Source organism: Lepidochelys olivacea (assembly GCF_965140295.1).
Source record: "Lepidochelys olivacea isolate rLepOli2 genome assembly, chromosome: 8".
NCBI lineage: Eukaryota > Metazoa > Chordata > Testudines > Cheloniidae > Lepidochelys > Lepidochelys olivacea.
The window spans coordinates 33,958,159-33,976,326 of record NC_140418.1 but is presented as its reverse complement, the minus strand read 5'-3'; the positions used below and the strand labels follow the sequence as shown (position 1 = coordinate 33,976,326).

General features: G+C 39.9%; 1 protein-coding gene across 4 annotated transcripts in view; it reads left to right on the top strand.

Moving 5' to 3' along the window:
* Positions 1-18,168, top strand: part of FBXW11 (F-box and WD repeat domain containing 11) — a 125,665-nt gene that overhangs the window by 51,684 nt on the left and 55,813 nt on the right. For all 4 annotated transcript variants that reach the window (XM_084635726.1, XM_084635728.1, XM_084635727.1 and 1 more), the window contains 2 exons: positions 13,463-13,525; positions 16,216-16,441. In XM_084635726.1, the coding sequence (XP_084491852.1) occupies positions 13,463-13,525; positions 16,216-16,441 (289 nt within the window). The remainder of the gene's footprint in view (positions 1-13,462; positions 13,526-16,215; positions 16,442-18,168) is intronic.

Here is an 18,168-nt window from a genome sequence, read left to right as displayed (position 1 = left end):
AGTGACTTCCTTTTGGCTTTCACCACTGGCAGTCATATGGGTCATTGACTCCTGAAGGCCATCGCACACAGTCATTGTTGATAATCATGTCATAATGTCATCATAATATCACTATGAAGAATATGGGGTGCAGTGTCACAACCTCCATTTGAAATATTTTAGGGGTGGTCCACAAATGAAAGAGTTGAAAACCAACCACTGAATTAGAGACTTGCTTTCAGAAAGACATCCAGTTCTGATTTAAAATGTCATGTGACAGAGAATCTATCCCATACCTTGGTAAACTGTTTCAGTGGCCAATTATTCTGTAAAAAACGTAAAATAAGATTAAAATTGTGCCTTATTTTCAGTTTGTTTTTCTAGCTTTCACTTCCAGCCATTGGATCTTGTTTGTCCTTGTGTGTTAGATTAAAGAGCCCTGTAGTGTCATACATCTTCTCCTTTGTGGTATAAAAGACCAATTGCTAGTCTGAAGTATAACTTTTCTATAGCCTGCCTTTGGGACAAATTGTATGGGTGCTGAAAGTTAAGGAGCTGATAACTATACTGAAATAGAATAGATTGCCAACCAGTGCTACAGGATGGCATTCACTCCTTAGGAAATTCTTTGCCAAAACATTAAAAATTCTGTGCCAAAAAACTAAAAACTCTGCACACAATATTTTAAAATTCCGCAAATTGTATTTGTCAATGAATAAAATGTGGAGGGTCCAGCATGGAGAGGGAGGGAGGGATAGCTCAGTGGTTTGAGTATTGGCCTGCTAAACCCAGGGTTGTGAGTTCAATCCTTGTAGGGGGCCGTTGAGGGATCTGGGGCAAAAATTGGGGATTGGTCCTGCTTTGAGCAGGGGGTTGGACTAGATGGCCTCCTGAGGTCCCTTCCAACCCTGATATTCTATGGCAGCGGGGAGCACAGGCTACTGGCTGCCCGGTGATGGGAGATCACCCTGAGGTCGCCCCTCTGTGTCAGTCGTCCCCCTCTCCCGGGACACAGACTCAGCAGTGAGGCGGCACCTGATCCTGACACGGCGCAAGGGCCAGGCTTTCCCCAGAAACACCCCAGGGCCCCTCTGCACCAGGCACACCAAGTGTGGGCAGGCAGGCTCAGCCCAGCAGGATCCAAATGTGGGGGGGATCCAGGTGTGGGATGAGAGGGTTCTGTGTGTGGACAGCTCAGTGTGGAGCTATGTGTGGGAGGGATCTGGATGCACAGAGGCTTGTTGAAGGGTTCCAGGTGCAGGGGCAATGGGACTCTGCAGGGGAGTCCAGGTGAAGGTGGCTGGGGCTCAGTGGGGGAGTCTGGGTGTGGGGGGCTCAGGCTGCTGGGGCAGTGGGCTGTGGTGGGGTGGGGGGCTCAGTGCAGCTGATTGAGGCTCAGTGGGGTGGGAATTTGGGTGTGGGAGGGTTAATTGGGGTGGTCCAGGTGCAGTGAGGGTGGAGCTCATTAGAGTGGGGGTTTGTGTGTGGGGGGCTTGTCAGAGGGTCATCTGGGTGCGGGTCTGGATGTGGGGGGGCAGACCTTGGTGGGTGGGTCTGAGTGCGGGGGGTGGGGCTTGGCAGGGGTGTCTGTGTGAAGGGGGGGTCTCTGGATGTAGGGGTAAAGCTCAGTGGAGTGGACGTTCTGGTGCAGGGGGCTTGGTGGAGAGGGTTATGGGGGAGAGGAGGAGGAAGGAAAGCTCGGCAACGTGGATTCCAGTTGTGCGGGATTAGGTGGAGGGGGGAGCATCTCGATGCATGGTGATCCTTTTCCCTGCAGCTGAGGAGCGATGATGGGGAGGGCATGGAGCTTCCTGCAGCTGCGGGAGGTTTCTGGGGGTGGATGTGACCTGGTCCCGGCTGCTCTTTTTAAAGGGGAAGAGCAAGTCCTGTCCTCCCCTAGCCCAGCCAGGACTAGCAGCTGAGCCTGGCGCAGAGTTGGAGCCACCGGTGGGGGCGTCCCCCACTCCCCTGCAGTGATTTACCTCTCTGCTGGCTGCTCTGGGTCCCTGAAAAGATGCCCACGCTGCTGGGGAGAGTCATTTTTCTGCGGGGAAGTAAAGAAATCTGTGGGGGATGTGAGTTCTGCGCACACACAGTGGCACAGAATTCCCCCACGAGTATAAACTTCTCGCATTCTTGCTGCTCATTGCTCTGAGGAAGGATATCTTCCTCTATCACCCAGTATAACTTTAAAAAGAATGATTTTTCAGCTCTCCCGCTTCCTAATTTGGTTTCATTAGCCCTGATAGAGAGAGGTTTAAAATAACTTTGATTTGGTGATGAGTTGGCGGGTGGGGTGGTGGTGAGGAGGGGAGAGAAAAGGGAAAAAGTGGAGGGAAAGATTTTAAAATCTAATGTAAACTAAAAGGACTGATTGTAGCACTGGGACTAAATATTGCTATGCAGCATTAGGGTGAGAGTGAAGGGGTGTGGGAAGGGGGGCCATTGCTCAGAGGATTGGGAGATATAGGGGCAAGGGAGAAAGAGCTCAGCCTGTATTTCAGTACAACTTGATAATGATCTTTAACTCTGACTGTATCCTTTATTTAGCCCAGGACTTGGAACTCAACTGTGAGAGAAAAACTAACCAATTAAACAAGAAATTCAAAAATTTGATCCAGTGAAGCCAGTGTAAACCCCTAATGCACACTTAAAAGCCATTTAGCATTTGCTTGTCTCAGTTTAGGATAAATTGGCAACTAACTTAAGTGGAAGATATTAACCAGGGTGGATAAAAATCAATGATTTAAAAAAAAATCTGATTTTTTTGATAAAATGTTTTTTGAGGAAAAAACCCATCTAAAGATAGTTTTAATTAAGATAAATTATAGCTCAAAGATATCTGATCATGGAATAGGGATTATAAATTCTAATTCTATAGTATGAGACTATATATTCATGTAATGTTTAAGAAAAGTTTTATAAAGGAGTTCCAATAGTTCATGGATTAGGGACCCAATCTTATCAGGTTCCAGCAGCTTCTGTATAGATTATTTAGGTTAATCTTTTTATCTACCCAATGGGACTCAGTGCTCAGTCTAGAAGATAACACTGCAGTTCTCAAACTGTGGATTTGTGTCTCCAGAGATAATATGCTTGTTAACAGCAAAAATGTTTAAAATAAATAATATATAGAGGTGAGAAATAACAGACCTCCACCCTATTGTCCCTCTGCAAATTTGTGTACATCTCTCTCTTTCTCTCTCTAAAAGTTCAATGTATAGAAGATTGTTGGGGGGTGGAATAGATCTGGACAAGGAGAAGTCTGGAGATAAATGTGAGAAGGGAGGGACAGGCAGTAGAAACAAAAGTGAAACTGTTTGAGCAGCATATTCCAGAAGTCTTGAGGTCTTTGAGTGTAGCCTTCATTGATTTGAGATCTACCATACCATTCTCTCACTAGAAGGAAAAACCTATAATGGCAGCAGGCCCTAAAAGAGACCCAGTTTGGGAATATTTTAATGAAGTTCCCCTACCTGTGAAGAATATGTATGAAGGTTTAACAACCAACAAGAATGCACTTTTGTGTCAAAATCCATGATTAAATTGAGTCTTCCTGATTATTGATTTAAATCAAATCCACTCTGATATTAACCCAATGAAGCTTAGTACTTTTGTCTTCAAAGTGTCCTATAAACAGTAACTACAAACAAATGAATGGATAGAAGCAAAATTTTAAAAACAATTGTCATTGACTTATTTTACACCGTATATTTTCCCCTTCTCAACGAGGGAGTCTTATCTTAGTCTTCACTGCCCAAAAAGGGTGGGGGTTTTTTACAACAAGATAAGTAACCCATGTTAATTATCGCTCTGAAAAAAAGTAGTGGAGAGACAGGCTCAGGGAGTTTTTACTGCTGCATGGCCTAGGAGAGGTCAGCACCCCACTTCCGCCCCCGGCATTTAACCTAACCAAGCTATGTTGCTGTAAAAACTGTCTGCACCTCATCTCCTCTAGGATTTTACAGCAAGACAGCTAGTGTGCATTAGTTATTTTGCTTTAAAAACACCTTTTTTGGCATTGAAGATGTAGCCTTATTACTTCGTTACTGATTATTGCTAATTGGATAATTCCTTGTTTTTTTCCCCCCTCCAACTGTAACTAAGATAGAATCTCTGCCCACTTCCTTCCACTGTAGCCTGCCATTAAATGCAGGAGTAAAATTCTTTCTGCCAAGACAGCAAGTGAATCACTTCATTGATTGGTATAAACAAATACTGGCAGATCTCCATTCGTGCCAATAGTTACCTATTTCTAACCTTGAGGTTGGAACTACTGCAATAGTAGAATTTCCCTGCAAGGTGGCATCTGTGGACTTCGAACATAAGAATGGCCATACTGCGTTAGACCAAAGGTCCATCGAGCCCGGTATCCTGTCTGCCGACAGTGGCCAATGCCAGGTGCCCTAAAGGGAGTGAACCTAACAGGTAATGATCAAGTGATCTCTCTCATGCCATCCAGCTCCACCCTCTGAGAAACAGAAGCTAGGGACACCATTCCTTATCCATCTTGGCTAATAGCCATTAATGGACTTAACCTCCATTAATTTATCTAGTTCTCTTTTAAACCCTGTTATAGTCCTAGCCTTCACAACCTCTCAGGCAAGGAGTTCCACAGGTTGACACAGTGCTGTGTGAAGAACTTCCTTTTATTTGTTTTAAACCTGCTGCCCATTAATTTCATTTGGTGGCCCCTACTTCTTAAATTATGGGAACAAGTAAATAACTTTTCCTTATTCACTTTCTCCATACCACTCATGATTTTATATACCTCTATCCTATCCCCCCTTAGTCTCCTCTTTTCCAAGCTGAAAAGTCCTAGCCTCTTTAATCTTTCCTCATATGGGACCTGTTCCAAACTCCTAATCATTTTAGTTGCCTTTCTCTGAACCTTTTCTAATGCCAGTATATCTTTTTTGAGATGAGGAGACCACATCTATATGCAGTATTCAAGATGTGGGCATACCATGGATGTATATAAGGGCAATAAGATATTCTCCTTCTTATTCTCTATCCCTTTTTTAATGATTCCTAACATCCTGTTTGCTTTTTTGACTGCTGCTGCACATTGTGTGGATGTCTTCAGAGAACTATCCATGATGACTCCAAGATCTCTTTCCTGATTAGTTGTAGCAAAATTAGCCCCCATCATATTGTATGTATAGTTGGTTTTTTTTTCCATTATGCATTACTTTACATTTTTCCACTTTAAATTTCATTTGCCATTCTGTTGCCCAGTCACTTAGTTTTGTGAGATCTTTTTGAAGTTCTTTACGGTCTGCTTTGGTCTTAACCCATTTACTCTAACCATCCACAGGAAAAAGAAAAGGAGGACTTGTGGCACCTTAGAGACTAACAAATTTATATGAGCATAAGCTTAAGGAAATATAGTAACAAAAAATACGGCATTTCCTCATCCCTTGTTTTCATACACTTGAATTAAGACCAGTGCTTTAGTGATCTAAACAAATGTATAGGGCCTTGTGGGCCTATTTTCCTGTGCCTGAGTGAGTTCACTTCTGTGATCTTAAGTGAGTTGGGGTTACTCACCAAACACTCCTAAAGAGCTTGATTTATTTTAACTGAAAGATAAAAGACCATACTAAATCAGCAAGTGAATTTATAAATGCAAAACATCTTGTAGAAATAAACTTTTCACCTGGCATAGGTATTTAGTGTCTTCTAACTGAATATTTGAATCAGCCTACTGTTGGTGGTTTGCACAACTGTCAGTCCACTAAGCTATTTGAACAGGTTCTCCTATACTTAAAGCAACAGCAGAAGCTATGAGTATGCAGAACTGTAGTGATGGGCTCTGCATCTCTGGCTTGAAAAAAATATTTTGCCCTTGTGTTCTTTCCTAGAAAAAGCCAACATTAAAGTTGCCAAGTCAAGCGCTCAGAAGTTAGGAAATGCCAGAAGAAAGGTGACCTTTGAAGTAAGGTGGGATAATCTCCATTTTACAGATGGAGACCTGAGGCACAGAGGCTAAGGTTAAATTAGAACCTGTGAAATGTTTTATTGATAACTTTTCCAGCATCTTACAGAAGTGCTGTGGCAGAGGCAGGGTTACAATCTAGTTCTCAGGGTAGAATTTAACTGCCTTAACCAGAAGACTATCCTTTCTTTTCCAGCATTCCCCCGTTCTGATTGCATTACACCTTCTAACTTCTGCAGCAAATGACACAGGATTCCTACAGGCAACAGTCCAATACAGTACACAGTCCTGTGTCCGTCCTTTGTACTAACATTGCAATCTTATTGCTCTTTTAATACAATGGTTTAAATGTAATTTCTTCGTTTTCAAAAAACAAAGTAAATTGAAAAAAAACCCACATTCCCATTTTCTGGAACCATATTGGCTCTCATAGTTCACACCTTGTTCTGATCTTTAAATTGACGACCCAGACCTCGGGCCAGTGGAGTTACTGGTAGCAGTAACAGTTCTTTTCCACTATGGGGACCAAGCACTAGGGGGAGATGGGACATTTTGCTATTGGGATTTACAGCTCTTTCTGGACAACAGAGGAATGGTAAGACTAAAGCTTTTTAGAACCTTTTGCTCCTTCTAACCCCAGATGTCACTGCTTTTGTCTCTCCCAAATTACCCCTTGTCCCCACACACATGGCACCTTCCACCCTCCCTCCCTGCCCATCCCTTTGTGCTTGAGTCAGGCTGTTTCCTTCTTCCATGCTTCCTGAGTCTAGTGAGTCCACTTTCTGCCTGGTCAGGCCTGGTGCTGCAGCAGCCCCTGGCGGACAGGAGGTTCAACTGAAGGGAAAATTGTTCAATCCATGTAGCTCAGGGATAGAGCATGCTCAGTCACGACCTGAGGATGAATCATATGCACTCCAGTTGGCATGTAGAGGCTGAGTGGGGATGGAGCATGCTCAGTGCAGATGGAATCTTTGGTGCCTGTAAGCCTCTGCTGATCATGTTAAAAACTGCAATTTTTCAGGGTCTCATAATGGCTAAATTTCAGAGGATTTTCATGACTGCAGAAAGCATGTCTAGGACACCAGGGTGGCCCCCTGCTAAATTTCAGATCCGTGCTTTAAAGCATGGAGGTGTTAGAGCTACTCAGTTTAAACTGTTGTGAGTGTTTTTTAACAGGGACAAATCATCTTCTTTCCTAACCTCATTCTAGGAAATAGCTGAACCTTTTTTTATGAGACTTTCTGTAAAACTTCAGACAAAGACACCTGACATAAAAATCTTTTTAGCCAGAACAATTATTTTGGCAAAATTACAAACAATTGAAAACAGGATTTTGTGATGGAAAGTATTACGCAACCTTAAATTTAGGCATTGCTATCAGCACAATCTGTAATTACATACACAAAGCTAGGTTAAGAGTGTTTAAGATTGCAAAGTCACACACAGTAGTTAGGAAATGCCAAAATTATGTTTTGGGATACCTTTTTTCTATCCCCTTGTGTATGTTATCATAGTCTTTAATTACATGATTGCATTCTAGGTTTTTTTCTGCAGGTCCCCCGTCTCTATCTGTGCAGGGGATGGACGGTGCTTAAGAAATACGGTGACTGTACAATATTTCTTATCTACTTTATTCCTTGTGTGACACGGTGCACTCTTTATTGTACACCATCGAAGAAGCCTTGCAACATACACAATGATTAATTTCCCCATGAGCTTTTCTGTGGTGCTCCTTTCTGGAGTATCTGAATGCTAATCCTTGTTTTAGGGATAGGGACAGTTGAGTTCCAGCACTTCTGAAAATCAGATCCCAGGTATGTCAAGTTCAGTGCACAGAAAATGAAGAAACAGTGGCCACCTGAGAAAATGTTGATTTGTGTGTCTTGCTTAGCATCACATAAGAAGTCTGACAGAGTAAGGATCGTTTCTGGATGGCATCTGACTAACTTAATCACAAGACTATCTTTTCTCTTCTTGTAGTCTCCTTCCCCATTCTCTTCTCTCTTTCCAACTTCCAGACCATTTGGGGCAAGTGTCCTATGGACATTAGCCAGGTTCGCCCCACAAACCTGATTCATTTGCTGAGCACATGCGGCTTATGTAATGAATGAGGCAGGGGTCTGGTGGGGGGAAAAAACCAAATAACACATTATTTTCATAATGCATACATACAAATGAGCTGAATTAAGGTTTCATGACCAACCTTAATTTTGATATTTTTGAACTTCCAGGTATGAAACTTACTAAGTGTCTTAAAAAGGAAAAGGCATAAATTTGATTATGTTCAGCTGCTATACACATCTTGCATGATTTGAAATAAAACAGTGGATCGCCTATGCATGAGAAGCCCTATTTTACAGGCGGCAAAGCTGGTGATGGAGGGATAGCAGTTTGTTTGAGAGGCAGTGTGGATAGGTGAGTTGGACTTGGGTCTGTCATATTGGAGATTTGGGTTCTAGTTCTGTGTTGCATAACTTCTCAGTGGGGTATGAGGCCTTCCTCAAAAAGGATTGTGAGAGTTCAGAATTACTAGTTCTAATCAGAAGAAGTGAGCCTAGAACTCATGGTCGTCTGGTTTTCAGTGCAGGCAAAAGAAGACTTTGATAGGGTGTAGCAACATTAGGATTTGTTTTGTCTGTGTCCTGCATGGGGTGAGTGGTATCTGAAATGCTGAAGTGAGGTATACCAGCAGTGCTATAGAATGTGGGTGTGGCATGTTGCCCAAAATGGCACTTCCTTTACCCCAGGTGTATCCTTCTGTACATTTCAGAGTTCTGGGGGTAGTGGAGCTCTTCAAAAATGTCACAAGTATGTCTGTAATATAAAGTGTCAGAAACCCTTAATACAGGGGTTTCTGCCATCCCCCTTACAATAAAGTGGACTGATACTAACCACATGGTTAGATGAACAGAAAAAGCAATGGTTAAACATAATCAAGATTTTGGAACACTTTCATTTCTAATTATTTTTAAAAAATTAGTCTTAGTGTGTTAATCTCGGGGAAAACGGGTTGGAAATCTATATGCAACTTTGACATATGTTGTACAATATACACTAGAATAATAGTATTTTCTTATGTAATTGGTACTTACGTTATGCCTACTCATATAATTACTTTTGTCATCAACAATTACTGATTATGGTTGGGAAGATTTATATACGCAGGGCATATAAAAGAAAATGGAAGATGTTCTGAAATCCTGATTACGTTTAATGATTGCTTTTCCTGTTAATTTATGCAACATGGTTACTATTAGTCCAGTTGATTGTAAGGGGGATGGCAGAAACCCCCTGTATTAAGATTTCCTAACACATTGTTACAGTGTGAAGTTTTTCCAGATGTACCCGGGAAGTGAATTGGCTTTAAAATTTTGGCATGTTCAAAAAGTTCTATATTTAACTAAAATTCAGTTTTATGCTATACTAGGTTTATAATATAATTCATTACTGTGCTTTTCATCTGCATTGGTTTTTCTTTGTTTCCCCTTTTCTGTTTTATTCCCCTTTTTTCTCTCTCGTCTATAAACAACTCCAGTTGGTTAACTTTGTAATTTTATGGCATCCTCTTGTAGTTGTACCAAGCGTACTCAGTTGCATGTTTCAGGGCATAAATTAATTGATGCATGGGTCTAATAATGACTCTTGTATCCACCTATACTCAAAACATTGTTCAATTGGTTACATGATTATGGGGATTTCACCAGTTTGTGAAGCATCTGCTATTCCCACAATTGGAATTTCTGGCTTGATGGGCAATGGTCTAACCCACTTGTACAAAATTCTTGCCACTTATCTAGGAGTTGTAGATTTTATTGATAATCTAAACAGAATTAATAAAAACTTATCAACTTTGTGGGAAGGGATGTATGTAAAATATTCATGGTAAATTTTATAGAATTTGTCAATTTTCTAAAGCATGTTCTTTTCAATATGTTTCCCGTGTCCTTTTTTCTCATTATTTATGTTCCTCCTCTTCCTTTCCATATAATATTTTGTGGAGTTCCCACACCCATGAGACATCAAAGTTTTGCCTTCCAGCTCAATAACTCTTCCGTGTCACCTGTCTCTGTTGTTCATTTGTACAGTTTGATCCTTATTGCTTAGCTGTGTGGAGCTCAGAACCTAAACAGTCAAAATGTGCCCTAGGATACTTGCATGCTGTTGCAGTTTCTGCATTAGGGGCCTAGGGATCCATCTAAGGGTCTCAAGGCTCCACAAATTTCTGTAAGGATTGAAGAAAATAGGAATTAGAGGGATAGATTGGAAAACTAGGAGTCAGAACAGGGCAAGGAAGATCAGGATTATGAGAGAGGATGTAAGTATATGCTTTAACTCCCTATTGTGGCAATTCCACACACATTCTAGTAATTTAACTAAAAGATTCATAGACAATATTATGCATATATTAATACTGGGATAGTCTCTAGATTCCAGAGGAACTCAGTTGTATCGTTACCACTGCCTATTAGTCCAATTAGTTAACACATTCCAATAGCAGACTTCTATGGATATAACGTATTAGCCAGTGCATTCTAAACCTCTATCCTAATAAACCAGGCACTGTTTATTTTTAACACATGCTAGCTGATTGAGTTGAATCCTAGAAATTTCTGTGTAATCAGCTATCATATATTAAAATATACTCTCCCTGGGCTCTACTAAAGTTTATTATTACATGTTAGCTAACATTCCCATAACATAGCATTGAAGTGGGGAAAGGCTAAATGTTAGCCAAGTGCAAATACAAAGCCAGGGAGAGAAACACAACTTTATATTTCTTTGACTATATTACAAACTAATTGTTTTGAAGATGGCAGTGTCCTTGAAAAGGATCTGCAAATTAAATACATCACTTACAGCATGCTCCACACTATACAAGAGACAGGTGTCAAGACAGTCTCTGCTCTGGGGAGTGTACAGTGGAAGATTTATTATAACTATAATTTTTTTATTTCTTGAATAAATGGGGCTGTGGAGTTACTGGTTCATTTTATGGAAGACAAGGTGTAAGTGAGCAGAACAACCTTTTAGTCACTGCTCATTTTTCTTGGTGGTAAGGGGAGTGAGGAAAAATGACTTCTGAGCCATTTGCGTTGAGATGGGGAGGGAGCAAGAAACAGGGAAGTAATGGGAGTCGAGTCCAGGTGGGATGGCAGCTCAGAATTGAATTATTTGGGGAAACAAGACTGATTCAAGTATGCTGGATTTTTTGAGGGGAGTGGCAACATTTTATCTTTCACCTGGGCTGGTCTGCTGAATACACCAACCCCAAGTCATCAGATTAAAAGAGCATTCAATCTTCTTTTCATTTCAGTTGTTTGTGGTCCGTTACCAGTGAGTTTTTTATACTATGCTAGCATGTAAAACTAACCATTCTTTTTTTACATTTATATTTCACCTTTAAAGGGAGATGATCTATACTCTTCTTTTAACAGATGCAGCTAATTTATTCCATTGTTAGTAGTTCTTAGGCATTTGCACCTGTACTTCCTGCAAAATTTCCACTTCATGAATATTTTTGGCTTTGTGTTATCCTTGAGAACTCACTGGGCTTTTGTTAGTCTTCCAGTATCACTTATTGGTATGGATGGGCAGAGTACCAATAATTATTGTCAATTAATTTGTGCTCCTTCTGGATGGTTGTGCAGTAGCAAATAGAATCATGCATAAAAAGAGGTGTTTACATCAGTGACAGTACTGCTGCATTTAAAAGCCAGAGAACACAATCCCAATGAGATGATAATTTTAAAACATGAGGCAAAGGTGTGTAGCTTTTTCAAGTGTAATTGTGTTTAACATATGTATGTCACCTCGAAGCGTATGAAAATTTTAAACAAATATAAATAGTACTGTCTCTGTCTGTATTTGGACTCCTTCTCCTCCACTTTTTGCTGTATTTGTCTCTGCTGCTTACATCATAAGCAGGTGAGTTTGCTTTTTTTCTTCCAGGCATATTCCTCTTGCTGGCAATTCACAATGTAATTCTTCAAAAGTGGGATACGCCATTTCTCTGTAACAGGAAGCCAGGCAGGAGGGACTCAAATAAGTTTGAGGGAAGCTTACAGTTAAAAGGGGGGTCAGTGAGTGTAGCTTTATGGGTGATGCTGTTTTATTTTTCTAGTAAGCTTCCTCCTTTGGTGTTGAAATAAAGCTGCATTCTGTGATTTGCTGTTATCACAGGACAAAAACTGTATAGAGGAAGAGGGAAGGGTGGTAAATGTGTTCAGAACATAGCCAGTACCCTGGAAGGGAGGATGGCTCCTAAGCAGTTGTGTGTACAGTTTCTATCAGAGAGAGTTCATAATGGAAGAAGACCCCCCCCCCCCCCCGACCAAAAAAAAGAAAGGCAGGGAAGCAGGATAAAATATACACTTGGAAGTAGGTATAAAACTCATCTTAATTCCACGTTTTTCCCCAGAACAAGTGATATATAAAGGAGAAGGGAAGAGAGATAACATCAAAATATACACACCTGTAGAAATATTTATAGTTTTCATTTTTAAAAAAATACACAGCTTTCCCTGACAGCCCCTTTACCAATCCATTATCGATTGGCCAATTTTTTGTAGGTATGAGTGATGGAGGGGAGGAGAGGGAATGGGTGTGTAGGGTGAGTCCAGTGAATAGTGATTGCAGAGGTATGAGGGGAAGCAGTGAGTAAGTTGGGATTCATGAGTGTGATTTGTGGAGAGAATGCATGACTGTTTCAGTTTTAGTGGCAGAATCGAGTGAGTGAATGTGGGCAGGTAGTGGAGAAAAGAAGATATGAACTGAGGGAAAAGGAAAGTTTGAGGGGAGGATGGATGTTGAGGGAGGCGGACGTCAGGTTTTCCATTTAAAAAAAAAAAGGGAAGGGAAGAAAACAGGAGAAAGGTAAAGAGGGAGAAGAGAAGTTTGAAGTGAGATACATACTGGTGAAGATGGAAGGGAAAAGATATCAGAATTCTTGAAAGGAAAATAGAAGTAAAGGGAAATGGCAGCTGCCAAATCTCTTGGGACATTAAAAACTGTAAATGGCAATCAGCTACAAAATAGTCTGTAGAGAACAATCTTGCACTCCTGATAGATCTTTTATGTCTAATATATGATCTAATATTACATGAGTAAGAGGGTGTACTGACTGGATTTTTTTCACCCGAGACGTATGTATTTTGACTTCACATCAGAAGCTGCTTGTTTAATCACTTCAGCAATTTTCCTGTTCACCTGAGGGAGTTTAATTCTAATTCATAAATGGACTTATTCCCCATTGAGATAATTAAAAAGGCTAGATGAGAGCCTGTTGATGGAAACTGAAGAGAGGTCAGAAGTGGAATTATCTTTACTGTAAATGGAATCAGTGAACATACTCTAGTTCACTGGAAATCTTAACATTTATGGTATCTAGATTTTATGTGACTAGAAATCTCTTGTAATGTTTGATAGGAAAATAAGGTTTTATCTTTTTTAGATGTGCTTTTCAAAAAGTTTGCACAGGCATGGAATTGCCACAAAATTTAAACACATGCAGAGGAAAATTCAAATAATATTTCTGTTTTTTCCTAGAACACATCAGTAATGGAGGATCAGAATGAAGATGAATCTCCAAAGAAAAATACCCTATGGCAGGTATGACTGAGGTTCCCAAGGGAAGGCAGTAAATGATATATAGATAGTTGGCATTATTTTCAATATGTCTGCCTTTGAGAGAGCTTACTCCTGCTAGTTGAATGTCCCTCTTATACATAGTAGACTTGATGCCATCGTATATTTAGCTCAGAGTGGAGTCCTCAGGTTGAAGATGACAGTGATGGACAATTTTATACATGACTTGTTCTTTCCAGATTTTTAAAACTTTGTTCACTCTACCTTGAAATGAGATAATTTCAGCATCAAAACACAGGTTTCAGTACGGATTCATAAAATAGAGAGAGACAGTGCAATGGCCATAAATGGAAGGAACAAGGTCTAGCATTGTCCTACCACTGCAGGAAAACTGACTGTGGTGAAATAGGCATAACAGATATTGTTCTCTAGAGGAACGTGTGTGTATTCCAAGCTTGCTGCCTTTATGCTCTGAAACACAGTATCAGGAAACCTCTGGATTTAATTTGATCAATTATTGCCAGATAGTAATCGGTCATCTTCTTCTGAGAAGTTCAACCTGCTATATGGAATGCGGCTTTGACTAGAGTTGACTCTAAAACAGTCACATGGTCTCAGCCTGAGAGACCAGCAATCCGTAAATCTATGGATTTATTTCCCAGTAAAATAAACAGTCAAAATTGCCTGTCCATAAAACCTTGTCCTTTTAAAACAAACAAACAAACAACAAAAACCGATTATAGGGCAACTTCTCCTTGTGTGCTGATGTTTTTATATTTAAACAGTCATCTCCCTACCTATGAACTTTACTCCCTGTACAAGAGGAATAATCCAAAGGATGGTGTGGTGTGTGTGTAACTATTGTCATGTATAAAGAAGAGGTAGATGAATAAAATGTAGAATGTCAGTAACAAATGCTTTTTGAGATATCACTGCTCAAACCGTAACCTTTCAGACTTTGTCACACACCATGTGCAGGATGTTATGCGTTTTTTCTGTGAAAAAGTAAAGGGAAGAGGAAGACTGTGATGTGTGGCTGCTTGGTTACATGCTCCTCTTCAATTCTATTCTCTTTATTTTCCCTTTCTGGGTGGTGTTTGTGGCCATGTTTGTATCAAATCTTCCCTGAAAACAGTTGAGGTTACAAGCAATCCCTTACTTGTTTAGTTCTTTCCTCCCTTATATTTACTACCCGTGCAATTTTGGGGTCTTGCAAATTTGAGGTTTGCTCAACTTGTACACCAGAGCAACACCCAGCAAAGAAAGGCATGAAACAACCACTCTGCTGGTTTAAGTGGTATTTATTCTTTAGTTTCAAGAGGCTTTTGAAAACTTAAGGAATCCTAGAGCAAACTGAAATTAGCAGTATCACTGCTTTTCCTACAAACTCTGCAGACATACCCTGAAATGCTCTGTGGATCAATTTGCACATCTAAGGGTATGTCTACACAGTTGGCATTGAAGCGCAGCTGTGGCAATGCTTTAATGTGGCTGTGTAGTCGCGGCTCCAGCTCTCCCAGCACTGCAATAAAACCACCTCAGTGAGGGGACTGGCTACCAATGCTAGGAGCATGGCTCCCAGCACTGTAGCACTATCTACACTGCCACTTTACAGCACTGAAACTTGCATCGCTCAGGGGGGTGTTTTTTCACACCCCTGAGCAAAGAAAGTTTCAGTGCTGTAAGTAGCAGTGTAGATAAGGCCTAAGTGTCTGCATATAGCATAGTGGATTAGTGCGTAACACTTTCAGATCTGGAAGCTCTAGTTTCACATTTTCAGGGTACTAGTGAAGCTTAGCCTGCTTAGTCAATATACTATAGTTAATATACTATAGATCTTAGTGGAGCTGTCCTGTTTCTTGCTATCACTCTTTCTGCCTAAACTGCACGATGTCTTGTCATCCTATAATAGTGCTTATTAAACACTAGGTGGTGGTGTATGCACAGTGATGGTTAGAAATTCTTACCAAATACTGAGAATGTTTGGTACCAAGAAGTATCATGGAAGTAGGCAGTGTGGCCTTGAACTTTCTTCTTCTTGAGTGAAAAATTTAACATCTGTATTGTGTAGTGGTGTGGCATCCATGGCAATATCTGTTACGGCACCCAACTGGAAAATTAAAAACCAAGGTCCCATTTAATGGTCCTAGGTGTTGGCATTTGCACACTGTCAGGTGGCAGGAGTGGACTGTCATAAGGAAAGGATATATAATTTACAAATTCCTGTCAGTTTTAAATAATGGGGCAAGAAATGGGCAGTGCAATTTTTAATTTCTAATTATTATCGGCACTTCATATCTTTTCCCTGATTTGTGTTGTATAATTACATCCATTGAAACCAATGGAAGTTGTGGAAGGAATACAACAGTAGAAAGTTGTGGTGTGAATAGGAGAGCCTTTCCCCTATGTTGAATGAACACTTCAATGTTACTTTAAATAATTGTAAATGGGAAGAGATTTTTAGTTTTTCAGTGTAATTGATAATTTATAATTATATAAGAAAAAAAAAACAATTTCAGTAATCTCATCTATGAAAGCAGAATGTCCAAGTTAATCTTTTTGCATAAATGGCTTTTATTATAGACTTTAATATTTCATTCTGTTAAGATGCACTTCCTTGCATTCTCAGCCCCTTTTTCAGAGTTCAGGTTACTCTTACCTGACTATACATGCTGATATATAAGTATTAACTTTTATATTTTTTTTAAAAATAGATAAGTAATGGAACTTCATCCGTGATAGTCTCAAGGAAACGACCATCGGAAGGAAACTACGAAAAGGAAAAAGACTTGTGTATTAAATATTTTGACCAGTGGTCTGAATCAGATCAAGTGGAATTTGTGGAACACCTTATTTCACGAATGTGTCACTATCAGCATGGACATATTAACTCTTATTTGAAGCCCATGTTACAACGGGACTTCATCACTGCTTTACCAGGTAACAAATGTATCTATAAGAATTGGGAGATAAGTGTATATTTTACTATAGATAAATGTAGATTATAAATCATGTACATTTTTCTGGACAGACACCATATTTTTATTTTTGCCTGTTGAGTAAATACATACGAGAATAACTTGTCAGCCATTTCTGTGATTAATTGAACTGGCCACTGGATGCCAGTATTGTTCCACATAAATACAGTTTAACTAGTATGTTTTAAAGAACAGTCTGTGTTTTACTTGGATCTGAATTGTTGTAAAAGTTGCTTTTCAAATGCAAACTTTATCCTAGATTTCTTTTCCATAGCAAACCCTTTAAAGTAGAAAATACCATTAGCCTGCATGGCTTTGATTTGTGAAGCCTATACTGCATTTTTTGTTTTGTCCTAGGTTTCTCAAATATTTTTTAAAAGTGAACTTAAATCTGTCTGCTTTGATAAGCTAGTCTATACATTTGGCTTTCTTGCTACTGACTCTTAATCAAAAAAGTTAATTGTAAAATTTTTATACAGTTCAAGTTTGATTCCTTTCCTCAGTATCTTGTATGTTAACAGACTGTTCATACCTATGCATACTCTATGCAAGTCCACAAAGAGGATGGAGCCCTATTGTTCCAGGTGCATATAATCCCTGTAGCTTTAGACTTTTTTTGTGCTTGGCAGGCAACTTATATTTCCGTCTCCTGAGCAGGAGCAACAAGGAGTTGGTTCCCTGGATTTTGTTCTGATTTCTGATAGTGAGAGGCAGCTACCTTTAAAAAAAAAAATAAAATAAAATAAAAAAGAGTGAATTCAGCATGTGGTGTTTTATGATGATTAAAAAAAAGTAGATACAATAGAATCACTGCAGGATATGTTGGATATGAGAGAAACCAGTTGTCTTTTAGGAATTCAAGAAACCACCTGATGTAGGGGACCCTAATAGTTGATGTAGTTTAACCAGTAACTAATGAAACATTGAGACATTATCCAGAACCTGGTCTACCCAGCCATTGGAAAAGCCTGCTAATTTAAATCCAGGCAGTCATGATAAAAGTGACACAAGTCAGTCAGTCAAAGAAATTTGCTTCAAATGCTCTGTTAGTGTAACATTAGGAGCTGCTCTACCTAACAGCTGTCAGTTTTCTTTCTTTGTAATCTTGTGCCTCTCCTAGCCTTTCATGTTCTCCTGTTTTCCCGTATTTGTATATTCTCTCTCCCTTGTTTGCTTTGACCGTCTCTTGTTCTGTCCTCTGCACTGAGCAGTCATAAAAACAAGAGCTAGAATACTAGATTGTTATGCACATCATTGTACTTATTATTTGTCGGATGACACCAGCACAACATACCATGATTTCTTTGATGTTTGAATCAAACAGGCTTGAGCTACTGATAGTGACAGGCAGCTGATTGAATTGATGGAGTGCTGAAAGGGCAAATCTGTCAGAGCTAGATGACTATAAGAACGCAAGCAGCGCTATTCTTGTTTTCCTTCTGTCTATCCTTTTCCCAACTAAAATTGTAACTGCTGCCCTCTAGGCATGCAGAATATTGTTAAGACCTCAGCACCTCTGGGAAACCTGAAAACCTAGTAAGGGACACCATAGAAACTGAGAGGAAAGGAGAAGAGAAAAGACTCTAGGAGCCAATGATGTATTATGAGATGGAATCTAGTTTTGATTATAAACATTCATGTTGGTATTTTACTTAGTTACTTATACATAATTCACTTACTTCAAATCTT